At 36.1% G+C, this 23,171-nt stretch overlaps 1 protein-coding gene across 3 annotated transcripts in view; it reads right to left on the reverse strand.

Annotated features, from left to right (window-relative positions):
- The window catches only part of NEBL (nebulette), a 153,551-nt gene that overhangs the window by 43,301 nt on the left and 87,079 nt on the right, over window positions 1–23,171 (reverse strand). For all 3 annotated transcript variants that reach the window (XM_023533124.1, XM_023533122.1, XM_023533123.1), the window contains 9 exons: window positions 22,733–22,837; window positions 20,424–20,531; window positions 16,563–16,673; window positions 14,085–14,195; window positions 11,843–11,953; window positions 7,234–7,344; window positions 6,957–7,067; window positions 4,705–4,809; window positions 201–293 (listed from right to left, as the gene is read on the reverse strand). In XM_023533124.1, coding sequence (XP_023388892.1) covers window positions 201–293; window positions 4,705–4,809; window positions 6,957–7,067; window positions 7,234–7,344; window positions 11,843–11,953; window positions 14,085–14,195; window positions 16,563–16,673; window positions 20,424–20,531; window positions 22,733–22,837 — 966 coding nt within the window. The remainder of the gene's footprint in view (window positions 1–200; window positions 294–4,704; window positions 4,810–6,956; window positions 7,068–7,233; window positions 7,345–11,842; window positions 11,954–14,084; window positions 14,196–16,562; window positions 16,674–20,423; window positions 20,532–22,732; window positions 22,838–23,171) is intronic.

Genomic DNA, 23,171 nt, shown 5'->3' on the forward strand with positions numbered 1-23,171 from the left:
AAGCAAATGTATGTGAAGCATTGAGCGAGGGATGATGAAAACCATAAAGATGTGTGAAGTCTTATCTCTACCTTTCAAGAAATGGCCCTCCTGCAATGGTATTCATTATAATGGGACATCACCTGTCCAAGTGGCATGCCCTCACTGTATGGTGCCAGCCAGTAAAATAGAAAACAATACTTAGAGAAATATGATCACACATTGCTGATGTTCTTCTGATTTTCTTTAACTCTCTTTAGCTCCGGAGGATCAGAAATGGCTGTTGCATGTTTTATCTCTTCTTTGTATTTCACCTGCATAATTTGTTAAAACAAAATAATGTGAGTTTTATTCAACCGAAGGCTTATAGAACAGTTAAGAATTCTTTATGTGTAACTATTGCATAATTAAATTTTTATTATTCCAACATTAATTTTCCTTTAATGAGAACACAATTTTTTATTTTATCTGATACTTTCAGGATTCCTTTATATACAGTGCAAATAAGCCTATATCTATTTACCTATCCATCATCGTAAGAGCTTTTTTTTAAATTAAACTAAGCAAGTGTTGCTTATGAAAATGTTTTATCAGTAAGCACATGCACGAAAATACCTTGGAAATTATCTTAAGTAATATAATAATTTATTATTTTCTATCCAAACTGTGGTTTCTATTTGTTAATCAAAATTTACCATGTATTTAAAGGCAAACATCAAAATGAGTCAGCTACACAGTCTAGGAAACACTGCTTATCTGACTGATAGCACTCAAATAATCCAGAATAAGGAAAAAATTAAAGTGGCTGCAATAAAAGAAGCAAAAGGGAGATGGAGGGATGTACTAAATTAAGCAAAGGTCACTGTTTCGTGATCACTATAGAAAAGCCAGTGGCAGAACAAAAGTCAGAAAGTATCTTCTCTCCACACAGTCGCATTATATAAAGCCAGCCTGTGTCCAGTCATCGACTTCACCCAAAAGCTCCTCCTCTAAATTTATTTAGAGGAACAACAACTCAACAAATGGTAATGCCAGCACACAGTGAGACATGGGACACAAAACAGCTCTTTAACCTACAAAATGATTAGCGATGCCCTTATATCAGGTGATATTTTAATGTCTAAAATTTGTGGAAGATTGGATTCAAGAAAAAGGACACACATATGTATTTATATGTATGAAAACAAAGGCTAGACTTAAGAGGCACACATTGAAATTGAGCAAAGATTTGAATCTACACAAAACATATTTTAGAAATCACTTGGTAATGTTTAAAATGATTAAAGCTGGAATCTATGCTGACAGTTAACAAAAGCGGCACCTAAATATCTCAGATGTCATGTATGTCTCAGTATCTGTAGATTTAATATAAGTAATAATGCCAATATTAGTTTGGATCCAAAAAAGTTAAATTGAGAGTATACCGGGAGAGGCTACCCCCAAATAAGATTCAAAAATAGTTCTTAGAGAAAGCTAATAGCTAAGAGGCTTGTACTCTGGAAGTAGAAAATGTCGAGATCTTTAAATGTTAGAGAATCGTATCTTGGTTTGACAGATCTAGCTAATCTTGAAAGGGCAATTTTCCATTTGAATACTAAGCAAGAGTTTATGGCCCAACCACACAGAGACACAGAACTATGAATTTATTGTTTGCCGCGAGAGGAAATGATATACTGTACTACTTTGTGCGATTTTCCTCGAGTGAGAAGTTATACATGATTAAAGATGAACAGTTTTGTTTTCCATAGGACTCTAAACTAATCAAAATGGCACAGTCGTTTCACTGTAGGCAATAGAGCTGCACACTACAGAACATTTATAATACCATATTCCAGTACACAGACGGTACGTTTCGAATATTATCATTTGAAAGCAAAGGAAACAAAACATTTTACACTTCTCTGCCAAACGAATTCCTCTCCTAGACCTGAGCATCACCGGAGACAGGCTCTCACCACGGTAGATTGGAACACATCTATATAGCCTCATCATTAGACCCTTCTCCTCTGCTTTCTGCAGGAGATGGCTTCATTCATGCTACAGGGATTTTATTACACTCGTATTCTGTACAATTTCTGCAAATTCATTTTGAAGCACGTTTTACTACAGTATCACCTTGCCTTTCCTAAAGTGTCTCCACAAATGCCAGTGCACGCTAATATTCTAAGGATGCCACGTAACTATCAGAGTTCCTGACAGGTGAGTCAAATCAAGGCAGTTCTACCGGGATTACTTAAAAAAAGGCTCTGCCTTCAAGGTGAAGGTAAAGAGAAAGGTCAAGAAGGGGATTTAAGGAAAGAACCCTTTTGATTTCCTTGACAAGAAACTGAATACATTACATGTACATTGGAGAATATCTGTTGAGGTGAGGATAGCAATAAGCCATTGTAAATGTCAGGCATTGAATGGAGAGGTTATACTTTTAGCATTAAGCATCCCCTCTACCCTTCCCCCTGGCTCAAAGGGAATTGAGTTACAAATTGTAGTGAAGGTGTATGTTTCTTTGCTGGAAACCGGAAGAAGTAGAAAGCAAATGGAGCCTTTGAAACCTTCTCTTAAACCACCGAATAAATGTTCTAGGCCTTTAATCATTTTTCCAGGGTAAAATTCCTTTCTCCCAAGTTGTGGAGTAGGATTGGGATTTACCTTTTCTCTGAAAAATTTAATACAGTTAAAATTCTGTTTGAAAAGATAAAATCTAATCTTAAACTTTGTTACTGCACCATTCAAGTGATTTACCTCGTGCACTATGATATATCAAGATGAGGCCCTGCCTTAGGATCATGAGGAACAAGGCTAGTTTTCCTTCTGAAAGTTAGAACTTTGATATTTGATGAAATAGCACATGAACAAAGTGAAAAATAAAAGAAAAAGGCAGCCAGTTTAGTAAAGAATGGAAAACATTCATCCAACTTATATTTGCTTTTGGCAAGTATAATTAATGCCATAAAGAACTCAAATATTCTGCTGACTTTTCTTCACTCATTCAATGTCTGGAGTATCTTTTACTGCTGTGCCTACTCCTACTTCTTTCTGATAAAATACCTTTATTATGAGAGAAAGAAAAGAGTAATTATACGCTTATTAGAATTTGAGTCCTAGATTAGATTCTTATTAAAGAAAGATAACTTCCCAGGTCTTAAAGTAATGTGAACACAGATTCTACTTATGAGCATCAATGTTACATTAATCAATTAAGTAATCCATTATGAGAATAAATGTCCAACTTTGTTTCATATGCCATAATCTTACAAGTAATAACCCTCTCATGCATGTTCTAGGGCAGTGGTCCCCAACCTTGTTGGCATCAGGGACTGGTGCTCCTATGAGACTAATGCCTGATGATCTGAGGTGGAGCTGAGGCGGTGATGCTAGCGCTGGGGAGCGGCTGCAAATACAGATGAAGCTTCACTCACCTCCTGCTGTGTGACCTGGTTCCTAACAGGCCACAGACCTGTACCAGTCCCCTGTCCAGGGGTTGGGGATCCCTATTCTAGGGCTTGCCTGGTATCTTATGTGGCTACAGATTATTTGCTCTAAGAATATGTTAGAAAGCTTCTTCAAATATGAATGTCACATGGATATTTAAGAAAAAAACAACGAGCATATTATAAAAGCTAACTAAATAGTTATCATTTAATTCAAAAACAGCATGAAATTTTAAGCAAGTGCTATTCTCCCAACACAAAGATGCCCTCATTCTCTTCAAAGAAAATATTAAATCTATCATCAACATCAACATAACTCAGCCTACTTTCCTCATCTTCCACTTATTCGTTATTCTACAACTCTCCGCCTCCACCAGCATCCACCCCTTTCAAACACAAAGCAAAGCAAAAGAGCCCTACAGAAAAATAGAATAATTATAAGAAAGTTGTGAGGACAGAACTACTCCCTCAGTCTGTGGTAATCCTGTGGGCCCTGGTTGGGGTGTAAGAGACTTTTTCTTCCAAAAGCTGGAAATCTGGAACAATGACAGAATCACAGGAGGTAAAGGCCAAAGCAGCCTTTTTCTCTGACCCTGTCTTCCAACGAGACTCCATTTCTCAGCAGAGCCCGACCACGAAGACCTGCCCAGCACACCGTGAGGGTCAGTGCTTGCCAATTCATTAGAAAGTAGAAAATATACTAGAAGTCTTCAGACTTAACAGAATTTATATTTTCATGAGACATTTGCTTAACTACTAAATGAGTTAATTCTACATTAAATGCTGGCCGTATGGCGAATTTTCACAATTTTAGAATTCGAATTCATATATCTATTAAACACAGACCTAATCTTTCAATTAATGGTGCTGATGTAACTCCTATGCCTCAAAAAAAAATGTGGAAGTTTAGGAATTGGTTATAAACTAATAAATTCCTAGATATATTTTCAGTGTAAATAATCAATGAAAAGGAAAGAAATCAGTTCATACGACTATTTGTGTCTTCACAGTAAAATCTGTTTGGATGATCCATTCCTCTTTCCTGAGTGAAATTTAAAAATTCAGTTAAAAATAACTATAGCTTGTACCAATGAAGAAAGTTTGAATTTGTAATTCTAAAGCAATCATGATAAAGTATAATTTGCAAGAATATTTGGCATTCTTATTAAAGAAATAAAAATAATACATTTAATAGGAAATTCAAGCAATATAGCAAACAAAAACAAAAACAGAAAAATGCTCTCCTCACAAACTAAAACCTCAGTGAGGCCACCGAAAAAAAATAATGGCTACTTACTGCACTAATGTTTCGTTGAGTTGTCTTAATTCTCTGAATTTCAGGAGTATCTGCCACAGTAGAATAGTTAGAGAGCATCTTCTCTGCTTCATCTTTATACTTTTTCTAGAAATAAAAACAGTTACTCTGTGTGCGTGCATGCACACGCGTGCATATGTGTACGCGTGAGAAAGGCAAGAGACAGAGAGGAAATGATAACGATAGTACTTCCAATTCTACCATACCACGTGGCCGTAAGTTACATCTCATGATTCAAAGCGGTTGTCGATGCAACAGCAAAAATAAAGGGCCTATGCAAACACAGCAGCCTCGCCTCTGCTCAGGCAGTTGTTCCCAGCGCAGTGCATCCCACAGCCTTGGGAGAGCTTGACCTCTATGGCGCTCTGTGTTTCCACAGGCTGTCCTATCCCTGCTCAAAGTCTCCCCGTAGCTCCTGTGAGTAACCTGGCTCTCTATACCTACTTGTTTTCACGCTTCTGGATTTATGCCCTGCTTCTTACTTCAGAAAAAGATGTATTTGATTAAGGGAAAGGTACAAGTATTTTTGTGGTTGAGATAAAAATCTCAGTGTTTTTTTTTTTTATCTACTAAATGTACTGTTATGACACCTGGACAATGCCTTCTGCTAGTACCAGCACTCACATAATACTCACTCTGTAACAGGTACTGCTCTAAATATTGAATACACATTAGATCATTTAGTTATCCCCACAAGTCGATATTATCATTGTTCCCTCTTACAGATGGGGAAACTGAGTCATTCACTAAGAAGTGTCAAAACTAGGATTTAAAATCAGGCACTGTGACTCCAAAATCAGTAATGTTAAGCATATGGCATACCGTTACTTGTTGAGAAAGGTAATTATTATTCCCGTTGAAATGCACCACAGTGTCATTATATCCTCTCAAGAATTCCACTGTATCCAAAATATTATATTTCCTTAAAATTAGATGTATCTTGTGTCACACTCAAAAAATCAACTGTTAAGTCAAAGCAGGAATTCTGACAGCTCAGCCATCACTTCCTCTGAGAAGCCTTTACTTCCCTTACTTTCTGATTGTGTATATCATGGTTTATAATACTCTCTTTGTATGGTTATTCGATTACTAGATTAGCCTATAGCTCCCCAAGGTCAAAACCGTATCTAATTTTGCATTTAAATGGGTGCTCAGGACATATATGCTGAATGAATGAATGAGTTTGGTATTCTTGAGACAGCAACTTCTCTCCACTGACTAAAATGGCCATTTGTCTATTTTATGTATTTATCTAGGATATTAGTTTAGCTGATATAGTTAGCACCAACTTCAAGTTCACATGCCACCCTGAGACACTAAGGACAGATGAACATGCACTTCAGGACCATGCCAACTGCTGTGTCATCCAAGGAATATAAGAAGCAGACAACTGCTTTGACATTTGACTCTGCCATCTTAAAACTCACGTTTCGAACCAATATATGTTTAGATTCCTTGCTTATGTTTTAAACAGATTTTTAACAAATTTAGTCAAATTTTCTCAAAAGTTATTTTCAGCATAGACCCATTATCCAAATTTAATTCCTTAGCATTCTATAATCATTTTATTTTTTTTAATTCCCCTTTACTATTTTTTCCAGCGGGATTCATTCTTTTCCATGTAAATTTCACAGCAAAGAAATTTTTCTCTAGTAAACTTTTTGCCCAAATCATATTTTAATTCTTCCACTAAATATTTTCTTTTGTGGTCATTCTTTCTCCCATATCCAGTTTTTTCTAGAGGATATGTAACAGGTATTTGGCAGACTGCATTTTACCAAGAAAACTTCGTTCTTCATATTCACTCTTATCTTGCACTTTGTGTAGTTTTATTCACTCTTAGTTTTAGTTGGAACTGATTACTTTAATGATAATATGTATCATAAAATGGATAAAGGACAACTCACTTGTAATCTTGTTTCTGTAGTGTGAACATTAAAACGTCAAGTGTGCAACAGAGTTTAGAGAAAAAGGTCAAAACGTCCTTGGACTCCAAACAGGGGGCCTCAGCAGAGAAGCTGTGACATTGAATAATGTCTGTTGCATTGAATTTGCAGTGCTTGTCCCTCTCATGAGTGAGCTTAATTAACTTTGGCCAGTGGTTCCTTTGTAATAGAGTGCACTGACTTTGAATACAGTGCACTCAAAAAGGTATCAATCATAGAAATGCACAAAACACATGGTGACCGGGTATTAGAATACATTATTCTGAGCATCTTTATTCTCTTACCAACCTGGCTATAGATTTCAGATGCCCTCTTGGCTCGAAGCATATCTGGAATGTCCATGCTCACTTGCATTCCTTTCCCTTTGATTTCATTTTCTAAGTCTTTCTTATATTCTTTCTAAAAGAGCAGAAAATGATCATCAGAGCTTTGCTTAACCTTCCATAGAATGGAGATATTTATGTGTTTGAATCTCAAAGCCACACATGTAGAAATACCACTTATATTCTTTCTATATACCATTCAATGCATTTGTTTTAAACGTCACACGTCATTCATTTCTTACCTCGCTGGCCATTTCCGACGCTTTCTTAGCTCTCTGGATGTCGAGCGTGTCTGTGGTCACCTGCATGCCCTTCCCTTTAATTTCAGTCTCCAGATCTCTTTTATAGTCTTTCTAGAGAAAATAAAACATGCAATTAGGGCTCTAAAATAATCTAAAAAACTTGATGTCACTGCAACATCAGGATCGTGACTTTTGGAGATAAGCTGGACCTTTATTTCTTTTATTTCCACAGAACTATAGAGTTTTAACTTGTGGTAGAAACATCACTAGGAATGACTTATTGATAAGAAATCAGGAGGCTTTTTCCTACTAACCTGAATTAAAGAAAACAGAGTTAGTCCAGGGAAAATTTTGTATTTCAAAGGGATAAAATTGATCAATCGTAGGTTAATGTATAATTCAGTTGATGAATATCAATAAAATGAGATTGTAAAATTGTAGCTTTTCGCTTTGTAGTGAATAATTGCTGGTTGCCTGCCTGGAATGTGACCCCTCTTTTGTTTTCATTAGCTCCCTAATTTAACTACTGGGCATCTTACTGTTCCCTCATTCTAAACCACTCAACTAGGGTAAGACTACCCAGGTCTGTGGGCCCTGTGAGATTCAAATCGGTCCTCATACCCCATCCCTGGCCCTTCATGATTGGTTCAGGGATAGGTGCATTCATTTTCCACACAAGATATCAAGAGATTTTCTTTTCCTTCTGGACATGAATGGAGAAGAAAGCTCCTGGCTCCAGTGCCAGGAGCGGCTGGATGCCTCTTTGCAAACAGGAGAAGAAAGCCTGCCTAAGAACTGAAAGACAGAAACCAAAACCAAATTACACTGTTTGAGTCCTAGATCAAGCCGTGTCTAAGAATGTCTCTGCTGTTTGGCAGAAAAATAATAAATTATTGGCTATTTTGAGCCAGCTTGAGTTGGATTATCCGTTACTTTAAAAAAGTGTCAAAATTACACACACATACAAATGTCTTAAGCGACTCTTGTCACATTTTAAAACTACTAATTATAAAATTCAGCAAACTCTACAGTTATAATTGTACATGCTATTCTTCAATGAAAAGTTTTATTAAAAGAAAAAAAACTACTGACAATATCTAATTATATTTCCTCCAAAACAGTTATTTCCCATTGTGTTGACATGCTCTAGATTTGTAGATTATTTCTTTCAAAGTAAATGTTGCCTTGCTTATTTGTGATGTTCTAAATTTAGAGAAGTTGTAGACAAAACTCAATTTTACAGAAATACTATATTTTCCCCCTATTTTCTGCTCATAAATCTGCCTATTTTCACTGAAGTAGATTCTCAGTTTCACTTTTTTGAATAAAAGTCCAAATAATAATATTTAACTTTCAAAAGAATAACATTCAATTATTACTATGTCTGTAAAAAAGCTCCAACTTTTTAGCAAGCCTCTTAAGGCCCCAAAACAAAACACTTCATTCGAAGGACGATATATGTAGGAACTAAGGCAGCCATCATAGACAGCCACCAAGATCCCAGGGTGAAAGTATGTCATTTAATTTTCCAGTATGAAGTTCCAAATCTAAAAGCATTCTGAAACCCATAAATAAGACTACATAGGACACAAGGTGCATCAGTTACTTACTGATGCATACTAAAACACCCTAAAACTTAGATGGCTTTTAACAACGTGATGACATCTACGTTTCAAGGGCGAACTCCAGTACACACTTCCTTTTAGAGCCTCTGTCTGTCTCATGTTTGCTAATGCCATTGGCTAAAGAAAACCAGAGTCAAGCCCATAGGTACTAGAAGGTTTGACATTCATATAAAAATATACCACGTTGACTCTACCTTGGACTTTGTTCATCTATGTCACCATAATAAATAAAATAAATAAATAAATAAACTTTCTACTATGGCAAAGTCCCAAATTCTAGTTGAAAAGGATTTGAAAGCCTGTCAATGGGGCAAAATGGGACGTGGCTATGATTATATGCAAATGAAAATTTTGGATTACAAGATAATAGCATCACCAAAATTAGCTTGGGCTCCATATAATCACAGTACAGCTAACTTCTCCAGGCCTGTTTTTCCCCTAGGTTCTTAATAACTAAATTTACACCATTTTCCTAGTATGTGGTCCCAACGTACACAGAGAAACCTAAATCAGAATCTTGTCCAATTAAACTAATCTATTACCATAATAAAGAAAGGTGTGACATTCCAACTTTTTGTAAAATATGTTGGAGAAAAGACTGTTTTTAGGTAAAAGTGTGAAATACAGAATTTCTGTTCTTTCCACATTCTTTTCTCCGGTGACAGGATACTTTCTTTTGGCTTCAACTCTCAGTTCCATCTGGATGATTTTGAAAACTCTTCCCCAGCCTCAAAGTCCCCACCCACACCCCTATTCTATAATCTAGTACCTTGAACTGACACTGGATGCCACCCCCTCCTCACAAAAATGAAAAAAATTTAGAGATTTATGAGTAGTAATTTGATAGTTACTGGGTAGTTAGTCACTCGGAAGCCCAAGGAGGCCAGCGTAAGAAAGTACTATTAAATCTAAGCAATGAATAACAAGAAAGGGCAAAAAGAACCAACCATGAAAAGACCGGGGGGGGGACTTTCGCAAAGACAGCAGAGCTGAACAGATTCCCTAAAACCTGCAGGGCACAGACTGGAAGGCTGCGAGGCTGGAGCACAGTGATCGAGGGCAGAAGATGAGTAAGAGGCAGGTTTTGAACACGAGAACATAGAGTATGGCATCGATGCTGGACGTGACTAGAAAGTTTTAAGTCGGGGGAGTGGGGCGGGTAACCTAATTTAATTCTTCAAGGATTGTTCTGGCTGCTGGGCAGAGAATGGATACAAAGACAATATTGGAAGCAGAATTCTGGTTAGGAAGCTATTGTAGTGATCCAGGTGATCGAGATGGTAGCTTGGACTAGGGTGGGGAGAAGAAGGTGAGTTTAGGGAACCATCATTGGGGGTGGAGTCAATAAAACTTGTTGAGAAGAGGAATGAAAGTGACTTCTGGGATTTCAACGATGCCATTTGTGAAGATGGGGATGGAAGAGCGAAGCAGATCCGAGGAAAAATTGAGGGTTCTGATTTTGGCAAGTAATGTTGACTCCCTGTTACAATACACTGTACATGTCATTTACATGTGGTGATGCCTATGAGACATCAAAAGCTACATGGTTGCGTATTCACATCCAGGTTCTGGAATATCTCATTTTTCTGTAAGAATTAGTTATAACTAACCATATGAAGTGACATGGAAAAGGGTCTGTAATATGAAGTGAGAAAAGGAAGCACAAAACAAAGCTCTTATTATTTAAGTTTTTTAAGTCTGTGTACAAACGTACGTTTATCTATATATACACAAATATAGATCTGCAAGGTTCTCCAACAAATTTATAACAATGGTTATCTCTCAAGAGGAGAACAGAATTAGGGCCGAGTGAAGGAGGTTTTCAAGTGCTCGTTCAGCATGTATCCCCCGCTGCCATTTCTAAATGGAATCCCTATTGGTCAAGAATTCTATGCCATCCCCAGCTTCTTTATCTAAACCCATTATGGCCATCCCATTCCCCTGGCCAGTACCTAAACCTGGGGATAGGGACAGATATCAACACAGCAGCAACTCCTCGGCAGTTCGTCAGCTACCCCCGTCCTCCAGATCTCCTGGGTGGGAGTCAAGCCTGAGCCAGCTCTTCCTAACTGCAAGTGTCATTTTATAGCTGTCAGAGAACCCCACTGAAGTCTTCCCCCAGTCAGCCTTTGAAATAAATAAGTGGCACTCCTTAACCTGCACCTCATTTTTCTCTACATATGCTTCTGACAAAATCATCTCTTCCCCATACTCTCCACCCCACTTACCCTTTCATATTCTTAAAATTAGACAGGGGAAGTCAAGAGGTATGGGGCCAATTCTAGGGTATTTCCTTTCAAAAATACACACATGGTCTGACTCTGACAACTGTGTTATCTGATATCCATCATATCGTAGCATCTAAGTCAAAATTCTAAATTAACATCCTGTCACTGTATGTACTACATAAAGAGGAAACGATATTAGATAAATGAACATGGTCATTCAGGATATATAATACCTCAACCCCAAATGCTGACTCTGAAGAAATTCCAAGCATGGCGATAAGGTCACAGAGGACATTTGAGAATATGCAATCAAATCACGCAAAAATGGCTGTCAATGTCATGTTAGAGTCTTAGCACACTATTTTCAAGTTCTGCTCAGAAAGTTAGAAACACAGATATATCGAGTAGCATATGATCTATCCTTAAAAAAAAAAAATTAGCATGAAAACATTTATCGTAGCCCAGATTAATGTGAAATTTGTTGTATTATGGGATGAGGTTAAGATGTGTGTGTGCGTGCGTGCGTGTCTGTGTTTGTGTGTTTTTCCTTGAATTTTCTTTGACATATTTAAGGGAGATGAGCAAAGCAAAAACTGTAAATTTTCAAATAAACATGATGATTTAGAACGGTTCCCATTCCAAACTATTAAACTAGTCACGGAAAACTTTGGAAAATTCCGTGTACTAATCAAGTTGTTACTATTTGTTAAGTTCCAAAACACAAATTTCCAGGTCTACATCGCTCACCCCACTAACCTCACTAGCGATCTCTGAAGCTTTTCGGGCATGTTGTATTTCAAGGGTGTCGATGCCAACTTGCATTCCTTTCCCTTTAATTATTGACTCCAGATCTTTCTTGTATTCTTTCTGGGGGAAAAAAAAAAATCTACATTTTACAAAATTCAGACACACAGGGACAATCATATCTATATTCAATAATACCAAAATGGCTAAACATATTTACTTAAAAAAAAAAAAAAAGATGAAAACACAGCTTACTTTGTGCTATGAGTGACCGCCTGGAACTAAATTTTCTGAACTGCTTGGGACTATAATCCCTATTCTGACTGAGGAAGGGTACAGAAAGCTGCGAAGCTTTTTACTACGAAAAGGCAACTGCCAGGTGAGAACCTTCACCGACAGCTGTCGTAGGGTCTAGAGGACAGGGAGGCAGCTGTAAGTGAGCGGATGCTGCAGAAGGAAGACTGGCTTTAAGGCCAGAACACTCGGTAGCTGTGTGACTCCGGGAATGTTTCTTAACACTGCTGGTTTACTCATCTGCAAAATGGGGGTAATAATTCCTCATGCAGGATCACTGTGAAGTCAGTGAGATAGCATATTGCCGAGCGCCCTGCACGCAGTAGGTGTTCGATAACTGTTAGCTTCTTCTGATCTTTTATTCCTATACTTGTACACCAAGACCTGATCGACTGCTGCCCCTGCCACCATCTTGCCATTCGACCGCATGCGGTAGGCTCTGCCATTGATAGTTTCAAAAAGTATTGCCAAGTATTACTGACAAGAGATGATAAGATCTACCTCTGAGTGTGGTCTGGACACCTCACCATAATAAAAGAATTTGTAGAAAATTACTGATGTAGAGATATGTAATGACAGTGTGTGCCGAAGACATCATAATGGACATCCGTTGTTTTTTCCTGACCAGCATCCACTCCTCCTCCTTTTGGCAAAAAGTTCCGTAATTTCCTTTTCAGGAATTACCTCTAACCCCTCTCAGTTCATACACTTTGGGTAGGTTGATTTCCCTGCACTACACATGTACTTTTAATTCCACTAAAATACGTTTAAATGTTTCTTTTAATTTATTTAAAGAACAATGGATATGATCAAAGACGGATGGCAAGTTTTTCAAAACATATAACAATGTATAATATTTCATACTTAAAACATTGTTAAACTACAAAGTTAACTAAGCAAATGGGTGACCGCGAGAACCATCCTGGGTCATCAGCATACTACATTCCACTGACCACAGGCACGATGACTGGGTCAGGTGTGGACACAGGACAGAAGGTGGCCACAGTGAGATTCAATTCTTGGGTGTTAACTGTAACCACAAGGAAGCAGATGCTCACTTCCTGCTGGGATTACTGGCCACAGATATGAGTTATCTTGTCAGCAAGAGGGGCCACCACGTAGAGACAGCCTCCCAAGAGTGAAGCAAGAGAAAAGATAACAGAACCGAGAGATGACGGAAAAGAGACATCATTTAAATTCCAACCTGAAGGAAACTCGATCTTTGTACTTTGTAAGCCAAACATTTACTTTGTTGCTTAACACAGGGTGAGCTGCGTTTCTATCATTTGCAACCTGACTGATAGGGCCCATCATCATCATCACCACCACAGTTTTCCAGGCACTGAATTTTTTCACTGCTAAATTCAGCTAGATACTCCTCAAAGCACAGTGCCATGATTCGATACCAAAATAATGACATAACACATAATAATGTGACATAATAATGACATAAAGGACTGAAAGCACTTCAGAGGCACTTGATTCCTTCTTATAAATTTTATGTAAAGTGAGCAACAGCCACTTTCGTTTTGTGAAGGGGGTTAACTGGACTCATTCAGCAGTCCAGGCAAGGACTAGAGTGGCCGGTTCGGTTTAAGCTTGTGAACTTTTAAACTGCTGTTAGCGACAGACTACGACAGCGCACTGTCCTAAATCTCTGCCTTTTACTTGCTTAAAAGATCAAGTTAAATCTCATAAATTTATTTTGGTTTATAGTACGGATTTTGCTCTAATATGGGGAAATAGTCATTTTTCTCATATCACATTGAAAGAGATGGTGAGCGTTTTTTTGTTTTTTTTTTTTAAATTCACTGAGTGGGAAAGACTGCTAGAACATAATTGCTTATAATCATCTTACACATAAAAGTTGTGGAATATACATAATCTTTGAGACATATTTATAGATAAGGAAATCAGCTGAAATGTCATACATTCTCAGTTGTTAAATAAATCTACTCACCTCACTAGCCATTTCAGATGCTCTTTTTGCTCTTTGAATATCAAGAACTTCTGAATTAAGTTCCATTCCTTTCCCTTTTATTTCATTTTCCAAATCTTTTTTATATTCCTTCTGTAAGACAAGAATATTAAAGTTTGAAATTTACTGGGAAGCTCTTTAACGTATAGATAGTTTTACATGTTTTCTAGAGACCATAGAAAAGAGAAACTACCTCTAGAAAAGAATGAACCAGACACCTGAGCATTCATATTCCTTATTTCATACAGAAAGATTTTCTCTTTTAATGTTTAGAGTGGCTTCCAAATAAGTCTTTTCTCTTTCATCCTTTCTTCCAATATATTTTGGTATCATATTGGTTCCACGCTTTTAAAAAGATGTTTTCCCTTTAAATTGCGAGGAAGATCTTAGGAATACATGCTTCTTATTAATTATTTGAAGCATTGCTTTGAAAGCTGTCCATAAAATGTGAATCACCAAAAGAACATAGTTGAAAAAGAATGGAAAATTACAAAATCGAAAGGATTGATGTAGGCAAGGTTCAAAGAAAAAATTTTTTTTCATTTTATTCAAAGATTTATAAACCAAATGATTTCCTACAGACTGATAATATATAGTTTGAATTTCACCTATTTTAATATTATATTTTAAGTAGATCCAAATGTCTTTACTAATGCATATGTAACTCGTGTTTTTGTACGAATGAATTTCCGGTTTTCTTACTAACTGCATTATGAAAACAATAAATATCTTAATCCAATTCAACTAAGTTGCATTTATGATTAACTTGCCGGATGAAAGATGAGACTTCCTTTAATGATAAGAAATCATATTCCAGTTAATTCTAGGGTTCATTTCATATTATTTTCTCTTTGTCCAATGAAATTAAATTAGCCAGTCCTCTGCTTAACTAATAGCCTACGAGACGTTGTAATGACCTGCATGTAATTTTGGAAAGAGCTCTGGTGTCAAATGACCTGGAGGAAAGTCAGAGTTCGTTCAATTATTTGGTCATGTGACCCTTGAGAGGACTTTAAGTAACTGAGCCTTGATTCCCATATGGGCACAATGAAAATAAAACTACTTTGCTCTACTGATGTTAAAGGGAAATTGGGGGAATCAAATGAAGTATAAAATGATACTAGAACACTCTAAACATCAGCATAAATGTACGAACCATAATAAAATAAAAAATGCAAAGACAATTTAAAGCTAAATGCTTACACTTAGGAAAGGAAGTTACCATTTCATTAGGTCACTAAGAGTCCCTTTTTAAAATTCGACATCTCTTTAACCTAATTAAAAGATTTTTAATGATACTCTTCTGGGCCTGTTTTCTATCGTGAAATATATAAGCTGTATCAATAAAAAAAAAATCCGCTCAAAAAGAGAAATAAAAGAAAAACGCAATGGTATTATGTTAAAGTCATTTTGGATCTCAAAATAGATCTCACATTGTCATGTGTATGTAAATGATGAAAAAAGTCCCCTTTGAAAAATTCACATAAAATACTGCATATTTTCTTAAAATAGAAGACAAGAATAGTAGGAAGTTGGCATTTGATTCGCCTTCAACTTCAAAATATTTTATAAGAATGAGAAATGAGAAAAGATAAGGTAGCAAGAGAACTCTTCTATAAATCACATGCCTATTTCAGCTCAATATACATTATAACGGTGAACCGCATTAAACGTATAAAAGCAGTTAAATGGTAAAGGCCAGTTGGCACTTAGTTTTTAAGAAGTTCATGATGATACACATCTATGTAGGTAATTATAGAAATTTATTTCGCTTGTTTAAGACCTTTCTTTCAGGACTGATTTCTTTCAGTTCAAAATTCAGGATGAAATGGAGTAACACCTCTTAATGTAAAGAGAATCTATTTAAACAAAGAGTTGGAAGAGTTCCAAGTTGCTTTGTAGCCATTTTTTTTTTTAAAAAAAGACAAAATTTTTAACAGGATGGACTGTGAGCACGGTATTGCTAATTGTTAGATGTGAGGACCTTAACATAAAATAAATTTAATACACTAATTGTGAGCTAAATGCACTACTAAATTTGGAGGGAAAACCCGCTGAGAATAAAATAAAAAACAGACATGAGTTCCTGTGTTCTATCAGTTAAAAACATTATTTTTTCCCTACTAAGGACATGAATCACTTATAAATAATGTACCATTTATCCAGACTTATAAATAATGTACCATTTATCCAGACTTTCACACATGATCACCTCGCCTCTGATATCAAATGTCATGAGAATGCTACAGGGAAGTTACAGAAAGGGCTGGCTCTACTATGAAAATAAAAATAAAAATTAAAAAACTCTATTAGTAGAAGTCAAAGTGAGAGAAGGAGGAATGGATTAATATCTGAAACTCACTGACTTAGTAGAGAATTGTTAAGTAAATATTGCCAGGGTTATTTCTTTAGTTTTTAGTCTTCTTTTGCAATATTTAGTGGTAAATGGCAGGATCATACCTCCTTCAGAAGATTGGTGATGTACTTTACATGTAAAAATTCTGGAGTTTTGTCTAAATCCAGTGATGACCTTCCTTTAATCTCCTTCTCAAAATCCTCTTTGTAAACTTTCTGTTAAATAAGACAGCATCGTTTTAAATTTAGAAAATATTAGAGACTGTTGAAAAGATGTTAGAACGAGAGTCCTTGAAATAAAATTGATGGGTTTTTTTTATATAATTCTACCACCTCAGAGTCTTCTTATCAACAGGAAAATAACTCCAACTTCATCATAAATTTTAGAATTCTACCAAATAAAATCAGAATCATCAAGTACCGACATCCTCTGGGAGAATATCCTGACTGAGGCCGCTTAATATCTATATGGTCCTTTATCGTCTGATATAGGGGAACCAATAAAGTGGGCTATGTGATTGGATCACCTGACTGGTTCACTCAAAAGGCAGTCGATCCATCCGCTGGAAGAAAATCTGGCAGCACAGAAGACCATTGAAACCAAAGTAGCAATAATGTTCGCTTTCTCATCATCTCTCCTACTGTCAATGTTTTGAGAATTTGGGAAAGACCATTTCTAAAATGCAATGGAAGCTGAAGGGTTAGACATTCCTTCAATAATCTTGGCATTCAGGATACTTCTTGTTTGTGTGACATGAATCAAGTTACACTTTGGAGAGAATCTTATCTTGAAGCTGATAAATGGTTCTTTAGGTAAGAGTTCCCGCCAAGAAATGAAAGATGCTGACAGTGATCGTGAAGAACTAAAATGCACACCCCGACCTGCCCCTCTGACACTCAGCCACTGTTCAGCTCCAATTCTCTAAATTCTAGCATTTAACTACGCATTTGAAAATCAACGAAAACGCACACTTTATGACTATAAAGACAGTCTCTCTAAATAACGAAAATATCCATCCAATGTGAAAATATTCACCAAACGAGGGCTCAGATTTTACCGGCTAGATATTTTATTCAAATTGTATCACAAAGATGGCAAAAATAAATAAATTGTGCATGAGACTGTTATGAATGCAACATGAAAAGTTATTGCCAGGTTCATTATGTACTTATCACAGAGACAGGTAACTGTATGAAGAAATGTTCCAAACCACGAGGGAAGATAAGAGAACAGGCCGTGTGTCTCCTCACCAACATTTATGTTACATATGGCCGTTTAACAAATGATCTAGGTATAGAGCCAGAGAAAAGGTCAGAACGGATGTTCTGTAAATACTAAAACTAACAAAGCTAATTATGAAATTGCATTGAGAATATTATGAATTAAAGGAACGATAGACACACCTAAGAACAGTATTGAGATGTTCTCCTGTTAGGTAAAATTAACTGAGATAGTACAGTTATAGGGCTAAATCCAGGGCATTTCCAAGCCAAAAAAAAAAAGACTCTTTAAAAAAGTGAAATATAAATATATGTGTTTATTTATTTCAGATATTTCACTTCAAAAAGCCTTGATCCTCTAAAAAAAAGTTATTTTACTGATGTAAGTTGTTAAGTAAGTCATTACTTTGATTATAACTAGAACTGGCCAATATTTAAAAAAAACAAAAAACAAAAAACTTTAGTCTGCTTTTTGTTAGGGGAGGTCTATTTGTAAAACTGAAGACAAAGAACTGTTCAAAACCAGATTTAGAGATTTCTAGAAAACATTGATTCAACCTACATCTGGTATTAGAAGGAAGTGAAAGCAGCATAATTGGAGGCTATAATAAATACACGAGTAGCTTTTCCTGCGATCGTCAATACAATCTCAAAAGCTCATGGTCAAGTTTACCTCTTAGGGGTAAGCACCACATGGTTTTCTTTGTGTCTGCTTCACAGGTCCCACATGTAAAGACATCTTTCATGTCAAACTTTGTCTAACTAAGATGTTTAGATATTTTATTTTTCTAGCAGAAAATTTAAATGCCAAATTACATGGAATAAATTGCATAGTATAGCTCTTTATAGTATAAATTTGGTCCAAAGATATTTCCTATTGGAAGATTTCTTTTTCCTCAAGCTCTGCTGAGCAGAAACATAATTGCTGAGCCTAAAAAACTACAAGTCAATGGCTATAATTAAAGGGAAACATGTATCAGCTTCTGCAAAAGACAACTCCCCCCAGTGACAACACCAGAAATCAGAGTAGCAAAAACTGAAAGCCAATATTAACAAAGGCACACACTGTAAGTGGATTCCACAGCATATAATAAACACATAACTACAGTTAAACATTAAAACTGATTTACACCTGGTGTCAAAACAGCCAACCAAAACCAATGACTGAGTTCATCTGACAGATTTTTTTTGTTAGTTGTCAACATTTAATTTTCCTTGTCTTCTGTGGGGTCACAGCAATGGTAAAAAAACAAGTGCTAGCTACAGATTTCGAGATCCACACAAGAAAAGATGGTACACGGAATGCACGTCACTTTTTTCAGTGTCCAGGACACCTTTAAAGTCCTTGTCATCTGTGCAGTGAAATTTGTACTTGGGGAATCTTTTCTCATTTGAGGGTCCGTTGCCAAAGGGGAAAAAAAAATCAACTGACTAAATTTCATGTAAATAAAGACAATTTAGTCTACTTTGCCCACTGATTCTTTAAGAAGCAAATATCCACATGTTTGGAGGGGTGGCAGGGTTTATTAAGATGATATAAGACATGAAAAATATAAGTAATTATCTTCTCTTCTCTTGCTTGAAGAAGAAATTAAGCAACCGAGACTATTCAAGGAGCCACGGTAATGTCGGAGTGCCCTTTCCCTGCGAAGATGAATTACAGCATCTCAACAAACAGCATAATGTTTACAAAATTCCTATGAGAGTTTTATTGTCCAGAAGTTATTGTTTCACCGTGTTTTGCTGTTGTTATTAGAGAACAGAAAAGATCTTGCCCACTGAGCACGTCTGGAGTGAAGCACTGGAGTTATAATCGGCTGATACTACTGCCCACTATTTCTGTCCCTTTAAAATAATAACTTGGTTGTACCCAAAGTATTCAAGATGTTGGCCGCAAAAAAAAACCTCCGGTTCCGGGGGCCGGAACCCCAAAAAAAGAAGAAAAAAAAAAAAAAAAACAGAACATAAGAAATCTCACTGAGACAGAGTAAAACCAGTATGGAGAGTACGTGGGTGTGACTTAGCATTATCTTAAGTAGAGAAAAAAAGTGGATAAGTAGAAAAAAAAGTTTAATTGATCTCTTCTTCTCGTGATATTTTAAAATTTCCATGTCACTATTTATTGGTAGGGTGGTGGGAGGGAATCAATTAAATAAGCTAACAGAGAAGAGAATCATTTATAACTTTGACCAGGTCCTAAAACATTGGCATTTGCTGGATACCTAATTTTAGGTAAGACAATTAATATCAATAGATGCATTACTAGTCTAGGGATAATGCCCACCTAGCATCATTACCTTGAGAGAATTAAATGAGCTGACAAATATAAACTACCTAGTATATTACTCAGCACAGAGTATTTAATAAATGTTAGTTTTATTGTCATTGGAAAAAAAAGTAAATAAAGCAACCAGTTCTTCATTTGCTATTCTTTTTTTTTTTTCTGCTCATCATAGGTTTTACATGGACAACTACAAAGTGTCACTTTTATAATCACAGAATGTGAGTGGGACATTACAGGCTCATCTGGCCTGATATCCACATTTATCAAATGGGAAAAACTAAGGACCAGAGGATCTCAATGGCCCAGATAAGGTACCTGGGTCTAGAATGCAGATTCCCTGGGTCTTCCCGTGCAGGGTTCTCTAAACCCACTTAACATTCTGAACCCCTTTCCTGGTTCCTCTCAAATGATAAAATGTCAAATATGCATTAAACAACTGATAACAAACCAAAGGGACTCACCTCACTCTGCATCTTCTGAGCCTCCTTTGAAGCTTGATATGATGGTGTCTCAACAAATTCAAGCATTGATTTCCCCTTATTTTTCTCATATTTTTCTTTGTACTTAACCTTTATTGAAAACAGTATAAAAAGCATATAAAGCTCATGAACCTTTATACAAATAGAGCAACATAAAAGAAATATGTCCAAAATTAATCATCCTATTTTCTAAAATCGCAGTTAGGTTGATCTCTGGGTTCTCTGTGGCTAATGACATATAAAGAAAGTACGCAGGTTATAGATACATAGTTTTTTAAGGGATACAATAATTTAAAATTACTAAACAATGTAATTCTAGAACTGGATTAAAGTACTTAAATAGCTGATATACGTAGATATATATTGTACATATGGGGTTATATATGTATACACATATGGTATACATATAGAGAGAAAGAGAGAGAGAGAAAGACAGAGACAGCGCCTTGTGATACCTTGGAATGTGCATCAGTAAGTCAAAAACAAGAAGGAAAACATAGATGTGATTATCTTTCTATCAAAGGGAGGACAATGTTCTCTGACACTGCTAAATTTTTCCACAGACATTGAGTTAAACATGTAGAACTTTTATGTGATTTTTTTCAGTTTCACTATACATTATTTAATAATATCGTATTATGAATTCTTTATTTCCATTACAACCAGTCCTTATCTTACTTCAGTTTAGAAAATGATCCATATTTTCCATATACTAATAACAAAATCTAAAACTATATGTAAACTGTCAAAGTGATTGACTTTTTAGCAACACACCTTTTTTAATTCAATACATTGAAGTTTTGACTATGATTCATTTCATTCAGAAATGTATTTTTATTAATGTTCTAATATTTAATAATTATTTTTAAAATTGCTTCTTAAGTTGTATAATAACAATGATTTTAATGATAATAAAATCCAAAAGAAATTTTTTTATACTTAGAACTTCATAGTGGCAGAAAATATAACAAATTTTAAAATTCGTATTTGTAGGCATAATTTAAAAAATAAATTTATTTATTTAAATTAGTTTTAAGTATACAGTACATTGGTTAGACCTCTATATTGTTGATAAAATGATTCCCCTGATTGCTCCCTCCCTCCCCTGGCCCTCCACTTAGCCATCATGTTAATGCTAACTGCATTCCCCCTGCCGTGCTCCCCATCCCCGTGACCAACTATCAACTACTAATTTGTACTTCATTAATCCTTCACCCCATTCTCCCAGCCTCCCAACCCCCTCCCCTCTGTCTGTCACCAAATTGTCCACTATATTTATGAGTCTGTTTTTGATTAGTTTGTTCTTTTTGTTCCTTAGATTCTACATATAAGTGAAATCATGTGGTATTTATCTTCCTCTGTCTGACCCATTTCACTTAGCATAATAACCTCTAGGTCCATAGTCCATCCATGTCATTGTAAATGGTAGGATTTCACTTTTTTTAATGGCTGACTAATAGTCCATTGTATATATGAATCATAATTTCTTTATCCAATCATCCATTGATGGGCATTTAGGTTGCTTCCATATCTTGCAGGCATATTTTTATTTCAAAGAAGGATGATACGTGACCAATGAAAGGGTTCAAAGCATTAAAATATACTATATTAGAATAAATTTTTATGGGAAAAATGAAATAAAAATAAGAATGCAAAGAGAAAAAAAAAAACATACATTTCCAAACCTTAAAGATGAGCTGGTTTGTGTATTTTTAAATAAATGAGGGTGGGTATTAAATCATTAAGGAATGCATATTCCACGAGATGCATTTAAAAGAATGATATAAAATTTAATAGATGTTGTCATGACATCTTCTGCAACTATTGTAACTCAGAATAAAAAAAAAATACATTGATATCAACTTTAAAGTGTGCAAGGAAGAAGGTCTTTTAAAAATTTCTTTCAGGGTGTAAATAGAATTTCATAATGTAGCATACACTAGTAACATAATTTTCCTGTTTTAGTAACACTTATAATTGAACTGAGAATTTAATAAGCTTTGTGCCTGGAAAAGTAATTCTGCAGCTAAAAATGTATACTATAAATGTACACAAATCAGTACGCTCTAAAAATTGAAATCATCATGAGATCTGATCATTTAATTAATTCACATATTGGAAGTTTTAAATTGTGCGAAGTTACTGTTATGTTATAAAATGCCTTTACATTGAAATATGGTTCATGCTTCACCAACTCAATATAGAAGAAACAGAGTTTGAGCTTTTGGGGAGCAACGCATGCGTCTTTCAGCAGCTGCACCTGAGCGGGTCCAGACAGGCAGGGCGCGTACCTGGCTATGGAGCTTGGCATTGTCTTTGTGGTGCAGGTGTTCCGCAGCGTCCGCATCGAAATGATACATTCCTTTATTTTCTTCAAAAAGCTTTCTATACTCTCGCTAAAACAGAGAACACAAAAAGAAATTCAGAATAAAAGAGGCCGATTAGAGCAACTAAGAAACTGAAAACCGCAAGCCAATGAGAGCTGTAAAGCGGCTATCGAGTCCCCATCCGCAGTTATTTCCAGACACTGAGATAAACCGACAACGCCACCCAGACCAGCTCTCAGTGGTCAGTGGGAACAGCAAACGAAACAGTCGTGAGAAGCAGAGGACAACTAGCTGTAAACACAAGGTAAAAGCCACGGCACTGGAGAGTGGCAGCGGAAAAGCCAGTGACGGGGTTCGAGTGAACAGGCAAGGTGGGCAAAATAGAAGCCATCTGCCCTTCCCT

This window comes from Pteropus vampyrus, unplaced genomic scaffold (assembly GCF_000151845.1).
Source record: "Pteropus vampyrus isolate Shadow unplaced genomic scaffold, Pvam_2.0 Scaffold96, whole genome shotgun sequence".
NCBI lineage: Eukaryota > Metazoa > Chordata > Mammalia > Chiroptera > Pteropodidae > Pteropus > Pteropus vampyrus.